Source organism: Aplidium turbinatum, chromosome 1, assembly GCF_918807975.1.
Source record: "Aplidium turbinatum chromosome 1, kaAplTurb1.1, whole genome shotgun sequence".
NCBI classification, from domain to species: Eukaryota; Metazoa; Chordata; class Ascidiacea; order Aplousobranchia; family Polyclinidae; genus Aplidium; species Aplidium turbinatum.
In genome coordinates this window covers 26,787,079-26,808,065 of record NC_137472.1, presented here as the reverse complement: position 1 = coordinate 26,808,065, position 20,987 = coordinate 26,787,079, and the positions used below count along the sequence as shown (strand labels likewise).

The following is a 20,987-nucleotide window of genomic DNA, read 5'->3' as shown; positions in this document are numbered from 1 at the left end:
GAGCTTTTCGTCATTCGTGCATTGCGTCATTCGGACCGTGGCATAAAGTCATGTATCCATGTTTTTTCTACTTGAATTGCAAGACTCAAGTTTGTCGAACACTTAAGTTTTAGGATCTATTGAGTTGATTGTATGAACTCGATTTGCATTGCGCATTTATCTTGTTAAAGTATGGAAACGCTAATATAAAACTTCAATAGTGATGTGTAAGCTTGTACTCGTGGCAAAAGTACTACAACAATTTGTTCGAACAAGAGTGCATTGTGATAACAAAGCCCTTAATCCAGTGGTTCCCAACCTTTTTTATTCAGTGGACCCTTTTAGTCGATATTCAAATCCAAATTCCCCCCTATAATGTTACTTTGATAAAAACTCGTTTACATTAATATTTTAATCTTTAAGTCTTGGAAGATAAACTAAACATTCACTAGTAATACGCTTTTTAGCTGGTAATATTCCTTGTCATACTAAAATAATTTAATTAATGAAGAACGTTGCTGAAAAGTATTTTATTCAAAGAATATATTAAAAATATAAGAGTCAATGCATTTAACAGTCTGTGTAAAGCTTGTGATTTTTTTGTTTCGACAACTCATGAAAGTGGTGGAAGAGTATTGGAAAGAACACAACGAATTTTATTATCATTGTTTTCATTTTTCATTGTTTTCAACTCTGTTTTGTTTTCATTTGCAAGAGTTAAAAACCCTGATTCGCACAGATAAGTGAAGGCAAACGAAAGAATACTTAATAGCTTTCTCTGCCACTTTGGGATAGGAATTACACATTAATGGCCAAAATTCAGTGATTGATTTTTCTCTGAATAAGTCGCTTGCTCAAGAATCCGTTTTGAGTTCTAAAAATTCATCGTGCAATTTATTGGAAACTTTTTCCATCAACAAAGTGAATGAATTTAGTATTAAATCAAGCTCATCGTCATCAACTTCAGGAAAATATCGAATGAATTCCAGTTCTAATGCTGTGAGATGTTGCAAAATCACTTCTTTTTCCAACTCTGGAAGAACTTGTTCTTTGTCGTCAACAACCAGCACCGATAATAATAATTCTTTAAACATGTTCAATTGTTTATTCTAATTTTTCTCTTTCAATTATCAAGCTTGCTGGTGAAAGCTTCCAAAGCATTTTTAAATGCTGAGCGGTCTGGCATCTGCTCCTGGAAAGGTCACCCAAGTCAGGCTGGTTGAAAGGTAGAGGCCAGACAAAACGTAGTCCCCCGCGACCAGGACAGCAGAGCCTTCTAGTACCGACAGTCTCCTAATGACAGTGACGTAAATCCATCACTCTCTTCCAACCTGTTTGGAGCAGCACGGAAGCAGTACAGCTTGTAAATTCACATGGTATCAATATATCAATGGCTCATGGATACAGATAACCCACGTTGATGCAAAATCTGCTTTAAACGGAGATGGTGATTGAATATACCGTATATTAATTGGTGTTTTTCCCTTGCATTTTCAGATTTAATTTATTTAATGGACCAAACATATCAACCAAATAAGCAAGGAATTTAATCCATCTGTTATCATTCAGCAATGAAATAAATTCCAATTTTATTTAAAGGTCAAAAAATAATTTAAGCTCGTCTCTGAGCTCAAACACTCGCTTGGTTACGTTTCCTCTGAAAGCCATCAAGTATTTTCATGAAAAAGAAGTAGGCCGACGTAATGGTTTGCTTTGTCAGTGCACAGTTGCTTAAATATTCGGGAGTTAATCTAATAATAATCTCTTCTTTCACCCTCAATCTAGGCCAACTTACTAGGCTTAAAAAGGTTTACAATCCTAAAACCAAATTCCCCCTTGAAAATTGCAAAATTCCCCCCTAGTGGGGAATCCCCCCTCCGGTTGGGAACCGCTGCCTTAATCGAAACAAAGTTTTGTGTGCATTACATATCTTAAGAAAATTTTTACTGTCCAGGTAAAAGTTTTTCTTCATTAAAACTTATTTGCAGACTACTGTTTTTGGATCACTTGTCGTTTCAATAAACATGTATTTCGATAAAATTCTGAATTATAAGAGTAAAATAGTTAAAAGATGTTGATATAGTAAAATTGCTTTCCAAAAAATGGTATCATGTTAAGCTGAAAGTCAGCAGTTGTTTGCTGTTAAATATAATTGCTGTCTACGTTTGAATTGAGCTGGTTTAAAGTGCCACATCATCTCCCTTGCACTATGCTGACAGAGTGACTATGCTGTAAGTTAACAACCATTAGTCCCATCGATGAAAATTACAAACAAAACAACATGAATTGAGTTCTTACTGATAACTTCGCTAGAGATGTTTGTGTATCTCATGCTATGGCTAGCGTGGTTTTGTTTGCTTACATCGATCATCAGAGCTCGAAGTTTTTTACCAAACTTTGTCAAATTCTTTGGTAGAGAGCTACCATTCAATTACTAAATTGTCTAATTCAGTTTATATTTTTATAAATTACCACGATATGCCAAGCCAAGACCAACAAAAATGTGCAACATCGCCATGTTGAATTTCAACATGGCGTTTTATCTGTAGCTTGCACAGTACACACAGCAAAGTGTTCACAACTTGTTTATGAAACTTAAAATTTCATTGAAAGGTAAACTCAAGTTTCTCATCGCCGAGTCTTTTCCGTTCAAACGCAATAAGTTGTAACTTTACCACTTCTCCATTCTCTGTAATCATATTTTGTAGGGATGTAGAAAAGCCTGGTTTGTTATAATACAGCAATTAGAGATTCAGAATATCGATTCGAATTCATACCTACCATGTCACTTCAGACCGGGTAATAGGATCCATTTGAGTTTTCCAGGTCACTTTTTGTTCTACTCAATCCCTCGTTCACAACTGAAACAACGTGAGATGCCTGTAAATGTTTTACTTCATAACCTGTAAACTTTTGATGTGTCAGGCTCTCCTGAAACGTCCAAGCAATCAGAGTCAAATGTGAGCAAGGTGACCGGTTCCGAAGGGCGTTTGCAAAACGACCAATCAAAAGTAAACGGACAACCGGCAGACACCTCCCCAATCAAGGAAGCGCCTGAGTCAGGTATGTGCCGATCACGTTCTGCATCTCAAAGGTCTAGCTTGCTTCATTCAACTTACTGAAAACTTAAAAAAATTGTGAATATACAAGTAATGATTTGTGCTCTATTTGTTTTGTGTAAAATATGCAGTTTCTACATTCAGTTTCTTCCGAAAAGTTATGTATTGGAGAAAATGAAATTTTACATTTTTTATGCACCATGCCACGTTATTGGCTTTTATTATAGACCTTCAGCACAACTTTGTTGCATGTACCGCTTGATAAAAACTATCATTCACCGATCGCCTTTTTAAAGTCATACTAAAGGAAAACCTGACTTGGCGATTTTCCACGTTCTTTGTGTTTAACTTGCTACCATAAAACGATTTTGAAAAAAATTTGGCCCCATTGCGGTCTGATCACGATTGCGCGCGTGCTTTTGTCAGAGCTTTCAAAACCGGAATGGGCTTGAGCAGCGAAGCGTGCGATTATACAGTCTACGTCACCATCGACTAGCAATCAGCTGATCGGGCAAGAGTTTTTACCGCGTGAGTTTCAAATGGCAGATCACGTTCTTCAAACAGTAAATCAGCCTCTTTTACATAGATTCAACGTATTCAGGCCTTCAATCAATGTAAAATGTAAATGTAAAAAAAAACTGTTTTGAAGGCAAATTCCACAAACTCATGTGAAACGATTTCAGTTAGACAATTCAGAAGGCGTGGAGTAATCAGCATTTTTTACATGGATTCAACGTGTCCAGGCCTTGAATCAATGTGAAAATTCTTGGAACGCAACACGTTTGATTTTTCCAAGCCAACGCACGAAAATACTTTTGATGATGCTACTGCTAGTCGCTGGTGACGTAATTCTCGAGCAGTTTTTCCACTTTTTGGTCATTTTGCAAAAAATAAAAAATAAATGAAACATTGGACTTTGCGCCTTGCCAGCGCCATTGAAAACATGTTTTTTTCAGTAATTTTTTATGAAATGTATTCTTGAGTGTTGAGTTTACGCATTTTAATGCTTAATTCCCGTTTGAAAATTTCATTTAGTATGCCTTTAAGCATGTCATTCTGTTTATTTGCTTTAAGCGTGATTAAAGTTTGCTTGTTTCTGGTTAGACTCGGTTTGCAGTGATATAAACGCTGTCGATTCATTGCATAAACATGCGAATCGTAAATCGTGAAAGACTTCAAGTTTCTCAAATGCTAATGTAACGTTTTGCCAGTTCAAAGATTTAATATTTCCCGCGACCACTAGACCACCAATCATCGTAATTTTAAGCTGCCACTCAAAACACTTCATACATGAAGAGGCCACCAACCACTTATCCCAAGCATTTGTCTCAAACGAAACTTCACCATTGACCGACAATAGGCTGGAATGTGTGCGTTGGGCAAACGGTTCGATTTCAAGCTTAATCTTAACTACACTTTCTAAATAAAATGAATCATATAGATGTATTTTGCGGTAAAAATATATGCGACTGAGAGTTTGCAATTTCCCGCATGCAACTCCAGACCGACATTACTCGCTTAAGGTTTTTTGTTTGTTAAAACAAACTTAATGTTCAAAGCAAAAACAGCCATCACAATGAACATCTACCGAAGTATACTAATTTACAGTACTGAGATGAGCAATGAAAAATGAACACTGAGAACATGTCCTTATATTGTTTGTAATGTATTGTATTGAGTTTAAATTTAACCGTTGTTATTGCGTTCATAAACGTAGTTGCACTGATGAGAATTTAATATTCGAAAACGCGTTCTGCAGCACTGTTTTTGCACTCTGCAATGCTTGATGCAGATTTATCTGTAGATTTCCATCACGCACTGAAGCGGTGATCGGATCATGAAATTTTCTATGGTTCGAGAAAAAGTTTTCTCTGCCTATAAAACGTTGAATGGCAGTTTTATCAAAAAACTAATTGTTATGACTGAAACGTCGGTTTGATCAATCACATGCAAGTATACTGAAAAGTTTGGGTGTTCATCAGGACAATTATCGTTTCTAGCACTAGTTGCTACGTTCATCTGTAAGTAAAATTAACAACAAACAAGAAGCAATAAACCATCTTGTTTGTTGTTAATTTTACTTTCAATTTCATCAGATGAACGTAGCAACTAGTGCTAGAAACGACACATGCAAGTATTTAATTTCTAACTTAGAGCTTAATTTAGTTGCATTGTTTTGAACGTTGAGAGAGAAGTACAACAAGACTTAGAACCGGTATGTGAACTTGCAAAAACAAACGCATAACAAGATTAGTTTCTACGTGATCAGTTGATCACGGTTATCAAAACCTGGTAGTTTTACATCATTTCAACGCTGCCGGACGTTGCTACTTTTGTCGGTTGGGATTTTACCGTACGTTCGTTAGAAGTAGATTTCATGTTGTTGCCATTGGTAAATCATATAGACAACAAAATCCCTCATTTTTACATTTTCAACGTTTGCAGACATTGATACCGTACGGTTTATTAAGACATTTTTGTGATTAAGTAGTTTGCTTTGATAGATTATACTTTCACAAAAAGCGTCTTCTTAACGTTAATTCACTGTCATTGAACATTTCCGCATCGTGTGATTATGCTATGCGAATGATCCAGTTGTTCCATTCTATAACTGGTTGAGGGTGTGTGTTGTTTGCAGCCATTGTTAATTTGTCAAGAGATGAAAGATCGATATGTGCTTATACCTTTGGGCATTGCTAAGCAGCTAAAGTGTTGTTTTAGCTGCTGGATTGAACAAATTGTTTTCTTCCAATATCGTATATATTATTTTTGTTATTTTAATGCGATCGCAAAGTTATCCGCTGAGCTTTTGTTGCATCAAACTATTGCTCCAAGCAATTTACGTCAGAACTCTACAATGATAAGGGAGTTTGTTTTTAAACAACAAACCTTATCTTATCTTCATTGTTGGTTTTCAAAGGTGCACTAGGATGCGGCTGATGCCCCGACTTGAACCAAAACACCCTAACTTTTTTTTATAGGTGACACTTGGTACAAAAACAATATTTATGAAGTTTAAGACCAATCTATTAATGTTTAGGGGGTCCAGATTTGAATTGAAAATTAAGAAATTTGGTGCTTAACTGCTTAATCGCCATAATCGGGTAGTTTTGCAATGCTACATAGTCTTTCATTTACCATGGTAAATTCTGTATTTAAGGTCATCTAGGCTCCACAATTGCAATGTTCGACACAGTATTATTATGTTCCATACTATTATTTAACAAGTGAGGTTTTGCAAGCAGACAACCAAACACTATTTTGAGAAGTAATGTAACCTGTTGCAAAATATACTTGATGTAATTGCTGGAGAATGCAAGTATTAAGCAGTAGAACATAGTCTGTGTATCAACCAGTACAACACACAGCTTTTATTAAATGTGAGTGACGGTACTTGTCAGCTTTACCTTGTGAATCGCTAAAAGTGAAAACATGCCTCTGTGATGTCATAATACCTTCAAAATGACTTACCACTATTTAGCTCAGTCAAATACCTCCAGTTTCAGTCTCGTAAGTCCAGATCATTTCTAAGGCATTATTCCCGGGTTCAGAATAAGGGTAAATGTAAGGAGTCGTTACAGACCACTTCTCCTATATCAAGACAAGGCTCCTAACCATTTTAATTGTGACAACATCGGAATGGTGAATTACCTTAGACAGTTAGTATGCTATGTGGTGAAACATTCATAGAATCATATTTATCAATTGCAGTCCAGAATCAATACGTGTAGTTTGTATTCAGTTCAGTTGGTAGGCAATTTAATCGAAAAAAGTTTGCTAGGCCATGTATTCTCATTCACAACATGACCCTCGGTATGTTCAACTCGCTACGATTCCCACAAAAGTAGATCAAGATATAAAATGTAGCAAGTTACCAACATACAAGCAAGTGATTTTCAAATTAATTCAAACAAGGGGAGCTGGTATACAAGTCCCCCCTCCCCCCTTGGTAACTCATGACAAAGACAGGACTCAACCAAACATATAGGGAGAAACTACTTTACCTTTGCTTTACTGTTCACACACTTCAATCCACATGTTTTGGTCAATTCCTCTTTGTCATGAGTTGCCAAGAGGGAGAGGGGGGGGACTTGTATACCAGCTCCAAACAAGGTTATCAGGAAGGCAGATAATTACAGTACAGTTGAGCAAGTTTTTACATTTTACTTGTGAGCTAACATTTCTTCAGTTGCAAAGCAAAAAAGGTCAGAAAAATTATTTCTTTTTACAAGCAAGAATTTCAAATAAAGATTAAGAGAGACAAAGGCAAACCACTAAAAATATACTGTACAAGAATTTCAGCAAAAGCTTAGCGAAACCTTTCTTTTCTGGCCACGCAATGTCATGGTAAAAAATAGCAATGAAGAAGACATGCTAGCCTATTCCTTATCAGTATATAAGCAACCAGGAAGCAAGTATGGCTGGAAATGATAGTGTTAGAAGCAAAAGTTCAAAAGATCAGTACCAGGCGATAACAGCAAGATAGACGAGTAGCAAAGGAGGAGGTCCGAGTGAATGATATAAATAATGCTATTGATTTAGAAGCTGAGGATGATGTGGACAACGAGCCATGCACAATTGCACATCTTCAATGATTTGTGAGATAGAGGAAAAACGCTCTCATGAAAGAAGATCAAATACAGGAACAGCCATCTTCATTCCTCATGACATAATGAAATTTTCAGGATTAGTCTCTGCAACAATCAGAAACAGCATTACACCAACTGCCTTATCTGTTACTATCCATTCTGTGGTTCAAGCCTGTTCTGGAGATGCTTCGAAGCTAAATCTCCACCTATCTCAGCCACACAGATACAGAGTTGAAACAGCGCAACATATTTCAGAAAAAATTCTCTCCGTGTGGTCACCACCTGCTGTTGGTGCTTTACATTGGGATGGAAAACTTCTGGAGACTTTAACAAGCAAGTAAAAGCAAGATGAAAGGATCCGAGTTTTGATATCTGGCATCGGTGGCATTAAATTGTTGGGTGTTCCAATAATCCCAACCCATTCAACAGAAACAGCTGGAGCACTTGTGTCCAAATCCAAAGTTACTATGCCTATGCTGCTATGCAGTTGCTTAAAGATTGGCATTGCAAAGATTTTGTTACATCTCTTGTTTTTGACACAACAAGCTGTAATACAGGTCATAAAACTGGTGCTTTTATGCTACTTCAAGAAGACATAGGTCGCCCCTTACTTTAGGCTGCGTGTACAATAGGGTGCCACAGGCGCCCCTCAAAAATTAAAATTGCGTCCAATACACCTGAACTTTTTTTTGTATGTGACACTTGGTAAAAAAAGCATATGTGAGAAATTTCAATAAGTTTTGATAAAATTTGGACGTGCAGATTAAGTTTAAAGTTTTTAAAGGTAAATTTTCACAATTTCAATAGTAAAATCCTCTCTAAATCATCAAAACTCAGACATTTCTTCTCAGTTACGAAGTATTTGAACTTCAAATACTTTCTGGTGAACTTACTCACTAATTTACAATCGTACAGACCATGTGTCAATTGTATATGTTCAACAATTTATGAAAAATGCCTAAAAATATGAGGTTTCATGCATTAGACAATTCTTCCCGCTTGCTGGCAAGCAGATCAATTTCTTCGTGCGATTTTGATGTATGAAAACAACCTGATGCGCTATCAGAAAGAGTTTGAAAATTGCTTTTAAAGCGTTGAAATATGGAAATGTTGGGTCCACTGCTGCTTTCTATTTTGAGTTCTTCCCAAACATGCGTCAGTATTATCTCCCCAATATGATGCCTGCATGCTGCCCAAAGTAGGTCTTTTCCAAGATGATCTTGTGTTTGGATACAGGCCGCAGTTTTGTGGCCCGTATTGCTACTTGTGGTGTCAAACACCATTGCAGCAAGACATGCAGTACAGTTCTAATTGTTTAACAATTCCATGCTTGCATTGGCTATTTGCTTTCCTTTTGGATCGGATGTTTGTGCAGGCAAATAAGGAACACCAAGCAGTTTTGAGCCTCCAATACCTGATAGTAATATCGGAAGCTTATCAACTTGCTTATTAGGGTTTGTTAGTGACTCCATCATTTTACCATCCCAATGAATGGTTCCAACTTCAGGAGGTATCCAACCTTTTTTAACCGCTTCAGAAATATTGAAAATCGTTTCAACTCTATACCTTTGAGCCGTCATGTGGTTTAAGTTTACGCGAATAGTTTCACCAGAACAACTCTTGATTAACGAGTGTAGTGTTGCAGATAATGCAGTTGGTGTTATTCTGTTTAGTAAACTTGTGGCCACTAAACCAGGTGATCGTAAAATGTCGTGTGGTACAATTATTGCGGTACCGGTTTTTACAACTCGACGGTGACTCCTTTTACTTCCTGTGGATGTAGAAGGCTCGGCAGTGTTAACTGCAATCACTTCATCACTGGTATCATCGCTAGAAGAAAGTAAAATGTTACTTTTGCTGCTGGATTCAGCCTCTTGACGTTTTATTTCTTTTTTTTCCTTTGCACTTCTGCTTCTTTTCTAGAATGTTTTCGTTTCAACATCTTACGCAAAGCATTGTCTCTCCCTGCCATTGACGCCTCTCTGGTAGTTTGCATGCTCCACAAAAATTCTTTATCTTCCTCAATTGACATCTTCTTCATTACATCGCGAGGCCAGAAAGGAAAGGTCAATTGAATTTCTTTTTAAATTCCTTAATCCTTTCCGATTGCTTTCCATCACTCCTATGGAAGTATTCCATCTGAATTTTGAAGATAAGACTCATTTCATCTCGAAAAGATTGAATTTTTTGAGCCATTTTTTTTTGGATGAATTGTTGGAATATTAGCTTTGTAGTAAAACGTTAAGATGTCCTTCACTGTCTCGTTTGCTGCATCTACTGATATTTGGATTTTCCTTTTCGTGGGAATTTGAGATTCAAGCTCCTGCTTAAAGGCAAGAAAGCTTAAAATCACTTGATGATAAGTTGGCAGTTTACTTCCCTTGATTTTCTGATCATCTTTCGTTGGAATAGTAGAAAGAAGATACTGTTTCTCAGCATTCTGAGACTGGCTGTTCATGATTGTAATACTAACCAGACCGATTTGTAAAAGCACTACCGTATCAATTATCATTAGTAGAATAACCTAAAAAACAATACAACCATAGGTTTTACAACATTATTAGCCTTTCCTGCAAGAAGCAAAGGTAACATAACCCTTTCTTACAGTAGGCTACCTGCCTTATCTTTGCTGTCTGCTATATTCTCCCAGATTAAGTCACAACTTGCATGGGTTTAATACTAAGCTTTCCTGGGCGCTGCAATACTGATTCAACAGAAGAAGAAATACTAAAGCCATTATTCCAAGACCCTGAGTGAGGTCAAGCCAGCTATGTTGATTCAATGGTGCAAGATGGTGAATCAATGTAACAGGCGCGGAGCTGTCATGCTTGACTTCAATTGAGATCTTGATTCTTGACATACTGGCACTGGTCTCCTAACCTAATTCTTGAATTTACCTTGTTTCAATGTTGAGAAAAAGATGAGAAATAGCAAAAAAACTGATGTTCAAACTAGGGAAATCCCCTAATTTTACTGTATTTCAGTTTAGACTTTCGTTTTCAATCTGCACATCCAATTTTTGTCCAATCTCAATCAAACTTTGCAAAGTGCCTTAATATGTGAAATGTCACAACAGAAAAAAAGTTCAGGTGATTTCGGCCACATGAGGGCGCCTGTGGCACCCTAGTGTACAAAGTATGCAAAATTACCCCTAAATTGACACACTGGTTCTAAGTGAAACCTAAGTTGCTGTTCACAGCATAAAAACTATAACTTGCAATGATTTACAAAAATTAGCTGGTATCACATGAACATATAAAAATCACTCAAATTTTTTTAAGCATAAATCACTCAATTTAATGTCAAAATTGAAATTTGGGAAAATTGATAATCCTATAAAAGTTTGATTGCAATCTGGACCCCCTAGACCTTATTCAATTTTGCTGAAACTTCATATTTAAGCTTTGTACACCAAGCCTCACATACAAAAAAAAGTTAGGGTTGCTACGATCAAGTTTTAAATTTTACGGGGCGTCAGCCGCACCCTAAGGTGCACTGCAACGAAAATATATAGCTTTTGTATTCATAGATCTTTATCAGAAAAAGCGATTTGTAACAATAAAATTTTTTTGGGGTTTGTCATTGGCTCAAAAATCTAATAAAAGGGATATTGATTTAAAGGATTCTGATTGGTCAAAATCTTTGATGACGTAGTTGGTTGTTCAGGCAGAATTCAGAACCACTAGTTTACATACAAATACACTATAAACAAGTGAGCTACATATACAAAGAACAATTTTATACTTGAGTTTTACGCGTTGAGATGGTTTTTTGTATGGCTCCCGGTTGTAGTAACGGAAGAAACGTGAAAGGGGTACAATTTCATCGTTTACCTCTGAATAATCAAGACAAGCTTAAGAAATGGATCTCTGCAAATGAAACTCAAAAACCCACCAGTCAACAAGTACTGCCGTATGTGCAGCGACCATTTTCTGGCCGGAAGTGGCTATGCTTACGGTGCCGTAGATATAGCCGTTTCATGCCTTTTTTAATCTTTACGTCACTTTCACTGCGCATGCGCGCTGTTGCTGCGCATTTTTCTTCCACCTTCTCTTCAAAGTAAAAAACGAACAAATGAAAAAAAGTGCATATATAACTTCTAAATTTAACTGTTTTGGCTAAGTGAATCGGTGGCGCGTGCGATCTTTGTCTGGCTCATATTACCAAGGATATGAGTTCGATACCCTAGGTCCTAGGAGGTGTTTTTCTTTTAAAGTAAATTCTAACCCGAAGTGACTCAATCGTTAGACTGCGCATTTTTGTGGCCGTATTTAGTTTGCTTTTATTTCTGACCATCACAACGAAAAACCAGTATATGACAAACATAGCAGAGGTCAAGAAAAAGGTAGAAGCGACAAAACGCGGACGTTATAGCGTGCATGATACCAAAGCAGGACAATCAGTTTAAAATATGGCATGGTCGCAACACCTTAATAAATTTTTATAAATTTAGAATTTTTTTAAAGAAAAAAACTCACTAGCCTTTTTTTCTCTTTTTCTAAATTTATAAAATTAAAATTTTTATCTGGCTTCTGGCAACATTCATTTTCCATCATTGTTGGCATGATGGCACAATTTCCACACCTACACCATTTCAAATTCTCCATCCGAGCTGGCACTGTCGTAGCTCGAATCCGAATCACAGTCATCTCTGTCAAGGCGCTGTCTTTTTGGTTCAAACAAAAATCCTTTTTTGAATTCAAACATCTTTAATGATTACGACTTGTGCAGCGCTTCCAGTGTTATTGTATGAAGCTACCAACTGAGTGAACAACCAACTACGTCGTAAGGCACATAGCGCCATCCGGTGGCTTATTTTCATTTTGCTATATTTGCCAAACAAAAAAGTTATTCAAAAAAATTTTTCAAAAAAGATAATACTTAAACACCAAAGAATCAACAAAAAAATTTTCATTTTTCATTTCAGGTCCCCTTTAAAGGTTGATTGAAGGCAAATAGTATTCCGTCTAAAATAGGCGACTTGTACAGAAGCCGTGCTTGAGACATGATGAGTCAAGATAATTGTTGGTTCTTATGGTCAAATGTTGAGCAAAAATTTATAAAAAAAAAAACAAGGATTTTCACCTAAAAATTGAATAATAACTTATAAAGACTATGCAAAAAAAACTTCGTATTTTTGGCGTAATTTACTAACTTGTTACAACTTGGTTAGCGTTGCTGTTCGAAGGTACTAACGAGGTATCAGCAACAGGATTGTAACACTAAAAATGAGGCCAACACGGTTCCTGTTAGCTGCATCGTTGAGAGGTCTGAGTGTTTCTGTCTGACGCTTTTCGAGGATACTTGGCTGTATCTTACGCGGTTCTAGCAATGCGGTCATAAACATGCCTGGAGGTGAACATCAACTTCCACCTCTTCCCATGGACTTGCTTCAAAGTTTTACCCCTCAGCATAAGCGTGGACACGATCCTTCAATAAAGCTAGAGTCAAGATTCACTTTTTTATTTCAGTCTCGTCATCCAAAGGCGGCCTACACCGCTCGCCCACCGGTACCTCGTTCACTGTGGACATGTCCAACAAAAATTCTGCAACTTCCAACGTAGGGAAGGACCTTCAACATTATGCGTCAATGAGGGCAGCCAAGAAAAGGACTGCCAGTGTGGAGAAGGTGGGTACTGGGTAGTACTGTGCTGGTGTAGGGAATCAGACTGAAGCTGCCCAAACAAGAATGCTTTCTCATTTTTTATGAATTGTATCAACTTAATTTAATTAAATTTGCTTGCAGTTGAAGTCATTTGATTTGCAGCCTAATTTCAGCGAAGATTGTTGTAAAATGTTTAAATGCATTTAAAAAGAGAAGGTTGCTCATGAAAGTCCAATGAAAGAGGACAAACCTCGTTGCTTAATAGAAGAACATGACAAACTTAATTTATTAATTTAATAAACTCGGATGAAAACAAGTCTCTCTGACTTCAACTGCCTTTAAATTTTAATTTATTTTATTGGCATGCTGTTACACTTATACCTAGTTTTTATCTTTTGTAAACTTTGATACGTATTTCAATATCAAAACAAAACGCAATGTGAAGAAAGGCGTTCTTCCCGGCTATCAGCACAAGGCTGATTACTCACTAGCACAGCGAGCTGCTCGCTGTGCTAGTGAGTAATCAGCCTTGTGCTGATAGCCGGGAAGAACGCCTTTCTTCACATTGACCTACCCCTGGCACCTGCTGGTTTTGTTGGCTCTTTCTTTCCACAAAGATAAGAGTTAAACTGACTGGTAAAGCGGCGGTCGATTACTCAAGTGGCAAGAATACGGTGCGATACTGATGAGCCCAGCCTCATGGGCGAAACACGTGTCTATCGCTGTCTATTCGATGCTACAATCGGCTGCCAAAATAACTTAAACAAAACGCAATGTTATTTGGCATTATAATCTATTTCTAATATTGAAAACTACCTGTAACATCTCGTTACAGCTAAAGTTTTATTATATGTAAAGAATACCTCGTATTCGGCTGTTTATCGAGTGCTTGGTACTGATACTCAATGTCATGTATTTTCTGGAAGCATTTTTGTTCTTATTTCACAACTTAGCTAGTTGCAGCAAAGATAAAAGCGTCCATGTCTTACATTTCATTCAGAAGGAAGCTTTGAGTTCTGTGGATCAATGGTTTTCCGTCAACCAACCGAGCAGGCGAGAAGAACACTCTCGGAAGAAAGAACAAAGCAATGAAGCCTCCGGTATGTAGGAATGGTTTATGTGGACTGTCATTAAAGTGCTTCAGAAGTCTAATTGATTGTTGTATTGTCAATTATTGTCTTTGCATTAATTTTAGAAACATTTTAAACTAATCGATTTGGACATAAGTTAAGACTCTGGAAGCTTCATAGTCGTGTGACACTTTTTGGTTTCTTTTCTTGCTTTCATTATCACATCTGCTTTATCTATGTGGCAACAATAAGAAGTTACAACCCAATTGCATTCGAAAAAAAGAGATATTGCCAATAGTCATTCTCCTAACCATCACTTTTCCTTACCAGAAGTGTTCCAAACTTCCCGGTGGTTTCCATGCTAGCTGCCAACAGCTGACCAGTGACTTTATTGATGGAGTCAATAAAGATGATTAAGATAAGATGATGAAGATGTATTCATCATCTTACATCTTACATTCATCATCATCTACATCTTTCATCATCTACAATAACATAAGATGATAAAGATGTATTCATAAGATGAAGAAAGATTTGCGCTATTTTAATAAATTGTTCTGTCCAACTCCTGGAGGCGCCTCCACAACCATGAAGGCTTTTGGAGTTGAGCGTTTTTTCACTCGGACAATGTACAGTAGATTCCTTATCGACCGATCTTGCTTATCAAACTGTTATTTTGCTTTAGACTGCATATCAATCGCAACTTAGCTAATTGCAGTTGCGTTTGTAGGTGATGAAGGCTTGACGAGAAACAGCACGTGAGTGGCTAGCTTTACGTTGATTCAACGTCATCAGATACTGTCAATAGTAAACGAGATCTCACATTCGCCAGAATGTAGATTATAAACACTGCTATACACTTTATATTGATTTAACGTAGCATTTTGTCATTTTTTTTACCAGTGCGCTGCAAAGTGTACTTGAACTACAGTTTGAAGACAACCTACCTCGAGTGTTGATGACTTTTGTAATTTAAAAACTATGTATTGACTTTGATGTAAAGTTATCAACATGCGCTATTTTGCAAAAGCGTTTGTTGTAGATTAGGCGTTTACCAAAAGTTACAGGCCAACCTCATCTTCATATTTGATCTCAAATTCATCGATTAATTGTGGCTTCCGTTAATCAAAAACACACTTGCTCTCAACCTTCAGCTTTAAAAGCGTTAATGTTTTGTGTGTTCCCTTCGTATTCTCTCTGCTTGTAAAATCAGTAGTTCTGCAATGATATTTGTAGTCAAGCAATTATTGTGATAGTGCATTGCAGAGGTTTCATATTTCCAGGGCTTCCCGGTCAAGCTCTAGTAAACTTCTGGAGCCTGTTTCTAGTTTATCACCGCAAAAATCAAAGCAAGGTGGGTTTACATGGCTTGACAAAATCAATCATATTTTAATGCAACTCAATAAATACATGTTTTAATTGATTTTCTAACTTATTGTAGTAAAAAATTGACTGAGGTTGTTCAATTGTTCATAGTTAAATAACATGACACGTTCTACTGGTGCACAGCTTAGTTTGCGCCAGTAAAACAACATGTCATTTATTTGCAGTAAAATAACATAAAAAGCAACTACTTTATCACTGAAAATTTACCATACCACCGTATCCAGATGGAAATACGCAGTGCTGAGTTAATTGTTTCGTTGCACCACAACGTACGATGTTATGCGATTGATACGTTGTTTCTACTACTCTACTGACTGTTGTGAACTCTGTTCACCCTCTCGCTGTTCCTTGCAATAGCCTGGAGATTGAAGTTGATTAATATCCTTCCTTTGTTGCTGCATAAACAACTCACCAACCGACATCTTTGTTAGCTTTAATTAGACTTCTAAAAGCGTAAAATTCACATAAAGATTCTTGTGTTAATTACTGAATTCAATCTTCTTGGCTCCATCCCATCTTAGTAACATAATTTTACAAGAACAACAATAGCAGCTGCCATGAATAAGTTGTGAGCAAAACAGTTGGCCATGTTACTCAGTTATTTTCGTGAGTTCAATCCTTACGCAAAACGAAGCTCTCTCTTACTGCGAAGCCATGTCTTCCTCATAATGTACTCGCTCATGTTTGTGCAAAGAGATGTTTTTTCAAATTCCTTGCTCCTATTTGCAGAAAGCGTTGTCGCCACCAAAAGTCGCCTCCCCAGCCTGAGTAAACCAACTATCGCTTCTGCTATGAAGATCCAAACTTCAATCAGAGAAAAGGAAGCTCTCAAGCAGAGCAATGGTAACTTTGATGTGAAGCCATGCCCTCGTCACCTACTTACCTAGTTTGATTGCTTGAAACCTACGATTTCTTCTCCGAACTGATTTTTAACGCTGCTCGATGATGGTCTTAGCCAACACATTGATTGGTTTACTGAAAATTTCAACTAGTCTTTCTGTTTAGAGAAGTCCCCAATTCGCAGTCGCACAAGTAGTTCATCAAATTTCGTAGTTGAAAAGATTCCGTCAAAACCGACCAAGAATTCGGCCACAAGCAGCAGTAGTAGGTAATTCGCGCGTCACTGTTCATTTTGACTGATATCTCATTCTGTGAAAGACTTGTTTTTATATAAATTTATAATTTTTATATAATCATTTTGTTTTTTTGTGACTTGAGCTTAAAGAATTTTCCTAATTAGTACACTTCCAAATGTAGGTGTATATTTAATTTCTGACCTAATCATGCTGTTCGGTATAATCTCCATGCAGCAGCACAGTTGATTTTGCGGATGCTTGTAAAGTATGGCAATAAATACGTCGCTTTCTTATCCAAAAATATAAAACAGTAGAAGTATATTCTATTTGAATAAGGATCTTCTGATAATTCCCCTTTTTGGGTAAAACAGGTTGTAGAGCTTTTAGGAAGTAATAACTATATTTGGTGTACTAGAAATATATAGTATGTTTGAAAATTTGTTATTTCATAATAATTTTCGATAATTGATTAATATTTTTTTTATTTAACTCAAGTTCGAGCAGTAGTGGCAGTTCGTCATCTTCTTCACAGTCTGATGTTAGTGAGAACGGAACATACACCATAAAGAATGAAAAAGCAAAAAATAATGGTAGAAATGGCAACACTGTTATCGACGGGCTTCAACAGGTGACCACTTGCACTTAGCATTTGTCTCATTTGGTATAAGTGACTTTTTCAATCAAGTGTCGCCGCTTCAGAGATCCGACTCTGAGCGCTTTCCTCACCTGCTGAAAATCTAGTACAAACTTCCGTACACAATGTCATCTCTACGTAGAAGTGGCACAGGCAGAATATGAAATCTACCGAGCATCAACAAGACATGACCGATGCCACTCCCTCACAGACATTTGTTGCTAAAACAACAAATACCTTTCCGCTTGTGGCGATAACATTTTGATTGCAAGGTCACTAGGTGGTAGCAGAGAAAAAGGTCAACGACCTCAAATGACAATAGCTCGATGTATTCTGTATAATATTGCATCGTGTTGTCGTCTGTAGATCATGTTTCGCTGAGTACAATGCTCCCTCTCTTGTCGTTCAAATTTCCATTGTATCAATATTCTTGGAATACGATCATAATTGCCTTGTTCATAATTTAATTATGACAGTTGTAGGCGGTCACTAAGGATATTTGCTGTGTCTGGATAACAGATGCAACTTACCAATACCGTATCGCTGCTTATTAGGATTAGAGAAAGCAACTTTATTCGAAATATATGCAGTGTGTCTAATTTTTTTCATTTCAATGCAACAAGAGTGCATATTGAAAATAAAACAGGCGGCAATTCTTTTTTAAAACATTTCAACCGAAAGAATTTGAGAAGTCATTTCCGTAAAGAATTTGATTGCGAGAGATTGCAGTCAGCCTGCCAATGGATGGCTGACCAGACGAGTTTGCCTTGAGGAAATATGAGCACTTTTCATTAATGTATAATCGCCAGATGTTTTAATGAAAGACGTTAGATTTATTCAGAAATGACGTGATATGCAGTTGTATTGTGCAGTATGCAGTTAGTATAACCTTTGTATTAAGATTGGAGGGGCCACAGCCGACGCCAGCGCACTCCGGTCAAGCTGGGTGAATGAATGGGTCAATCAACACCAAATAACCCCCGAACCCATTGAACTGAACGGAAACGAAGGTAGATTCTGGCGAAACATTTCGCCGTGAATCTTTTTTTGCTTTTGTCTACTACAATTGGAGTGCGCAATGATGTTTTTAATCGAAGGAATATTTGTTGTTTTGATAATAATAAATAGCGAATGTACGTTTTATTGGTTTGGTTTCGTTTTTGAATCTTTATCCTCGGACTGACAAAGCCTTGATAGGTTATTACTGGTAGTTTCGCATACTTTAGAGGCTCTTGATGCAGGGCCGGTTACCGAGATTAGCAGAGTGAAGTTTTCCCATTGTTGAAGTGTTGTTGCCGGGGAACTATTCCATTCACTAGGTGCCGCTGAATGGAGAGCAGTCCTGAAATGTGCTGCTCAACCGCATACACCCCGAGAGTCGAACCAGCGCCGCGTGATCTTGAGCCGAGCGCGTAATCACTGAGCTAACGGGGCGGGGACGGATTATTGCTGCAACTGTGACTTCGCCGGGCCCCAGAAATACAGCCAGCAAATCAGTCCTTTTTTGCATTGATTCAACGTTTGCAGACAGATATAAAGAAGGACTGATTTTCTGGGTGGGAAGGGTCGAACTACGTCTATCAAACTTCAAGAATTGATCTTGTTGTGTTTCTGAATGTGCGTTCAATTTCGAGCTAATTCCGAATTAATTTATGTTTATAAAACAAAAAAGCAAGCGACGCAATTTGTAATGCAATGATAGCACGGGAAAGTCGTGATTCCATGTCGCCACGCTGATTGTTTCGACGTCATGAACACGATATCGCACCAATGGCAGGTTTTTATTCAATGGAACCAGGTTGATGGGGTGCAAGCGACGCCCATTGAGGTGGAACAAAGCAAAGTGTCCGAACATTCATCAGGGTTCTTTAAACTTCACTGAGATTATGGGACTGATGACATAATCTCAAAGAGGCCAATGATTTCTTTTCACTAATGCAATGGCAATATAATAGTACCTGCACATTGTACAACTCAACATGCGTATTTGTTCGTCATGAGCAGATAGAATGAGTCGGTCAGGATCAGAGGGTCAACGAGTTCGAAGGTCATTGCCGTCAGTTCCCCCTTCTTCGGTGAAATCTGCCCAAAAGCTCATACTGAGTGATGAAAGTGAAGAAAAGTAAGTTGAAAAACTAATGAATATAATAAAAACTAAGATAGTAAAAATTGATATTATTCTTGCGATATATTTCTCGTTGCGGAGCTTGTGAACTGAATTGGTTCGACCCTCAACTGAAACACAGGGTTGTGTTTGAAAGAATCACACTTGCATGTTTTGAAGATTAACACGACGATTGGCTTCCTTAACTTCGCGCTCACTTAATTCGAATCTTCAACTCAGACATACATTTTATAGACTACATTTGGATTTTCATCCATTATTTCACAACATTACAACTTTCTTCCAGACAGTGGTTCGTTTGTTGCAGGGTTCCTTCGATTGATAAGAATTGTAAACCAGAACGAATCGCTGCCGACCAAAACGTCGAAGCGAAAAGTGACCAGTCACCTAAAGCTAGCTACCAAGATCTAGCTGCAACTTTGCAATCTCTTCAAGATAAATTCAAGTCCAGATCCACGTCGTTTGAGCCTCCTCTGGTTGACATGGCAGTTCCGATCAATAAGATAAAGGAGAGTTGTGGAAACAATCGCCCATCACGATCTCGCCGTCCTCTTTCGGGTCGTTCTACCAGTAGAAAATCTTCAACTTCATCCTCTTCATCGTCTAGTGATTCTTCCACGGAGCCGTCGCTCATCAGATCCAACAGTTTCACGAAGATCAAACCTAGCGGAGTGGTTCCTCTATCGCAACTTCCAGATGCAACAGAGACTCCTCGTGTGTGCCGATCCAACAGCTTTACAAAAGATTCTCCTGGTTTGCCTGAAGAACTGATTCCTCACATTTCATCGGAATCAAGTTCCTCATCCATAGAAGTGGATGTAAGCATTGATACGTCTCTCCTCATGAAAGACACTGAAAAGGTTTGTTTGCGTCTACAATTGTTAAAAATATTCCTTTGTGATGTTTTTGCTAATCAAAGAAAAAATATATTGTATGCATCAAATCATGTTGCAATACTACAAAGAAACTTGCACATATGAAATAACATTAGAGATAAACGTGTTTTAATGTGGAAGCAGTGACCTTTTCAACATCTCTTCTGCCATTGTTCAGGTTATTTCAGTATTGAAAAAATTTCCTCGACATTCTGTTGATGCATCAAGCACGGTCAGCGTGACAGACGGAGAGGCAGGCGACCGGTGGTCACGTCCCAGCCCCCGACGAGTCCTGAGCGACAGGTTGAAGTCCCAGCCACCCAAAGAAACGAGCACAAGGCCGAAAACAAGTCGAAGTTCCCCGACGGCGACCAAGTCGATGAGAACATCCCAGCGATTGGTGGAGCGGGTGAGGAGACGTTGGATTTTACTTCGTGATAATTTGCTACTGTATCTTTTGATTGCCGTCAGCTCAGGATCGGTTTCATTCAAGCGCTTCGTTTCTGGGTCGGGTTCACATAGATGGCACGGAGATACAGTAAAGCCAGTTGCCACCATGCTTACATTTCTTTAACGAATCGATTCTGTA

At 37.8% G+C, this 20,987-nt stretch overlaps 1 protein-coding gene across 1 annotated transcript in view; it reads left to right on the top strand.

Moving 5' to 3' along the window:
- LOC145777371 (uncharacterized) overlaps positions 1–20,987 on the top strand; it is a 50,105-nt gene that overhangs the window by 16,013 nt on the left and 13,105 nt on the right. Inside the window, exons 5-16 of the mRNA XM_082588741.1 lie at positions 2,905–3,042; positions 13,099–13,256; positions 14,233–14,332; positions 15,033–15,060; positions 15,586–15,656; positions 16,418–16,531; positions 16,694–16,796; positions 17,260–17,392; positions 18,300–18,408; positions 19,403–19,520; positions 19,831–20,383; positions 20,577–20,807. Coding sequence (XP_082444867.1) covers positions 2,905–3,042; positions 13,099–13,256; positions 14,233–14,332; positions 15,033–15,060; positions 15,586–15,656; positions 16,418–16,531; positions 16,694–16,796; positions 17,260–17,392; positions 18,300–18,408; positions 19,403–19,520; positions 19,831–20,383; positions 20,577–20,807 — 1,856 coding nt within the window. The remainder of the gene's footprint in view (positions 1–2,904; positions 3,043–13,098; positions 13,257–14,232; positions 14,333–15,032; positions 15,061–15,585; positions 15,657–16,417; positions 16,532–16,693; positions 16,797–17,259; positions 17,393–18,299; positions 18,409–19,402; positions 19,521–19,830; positions 20,384–20,576; positions 20,808–20,987) is intronic.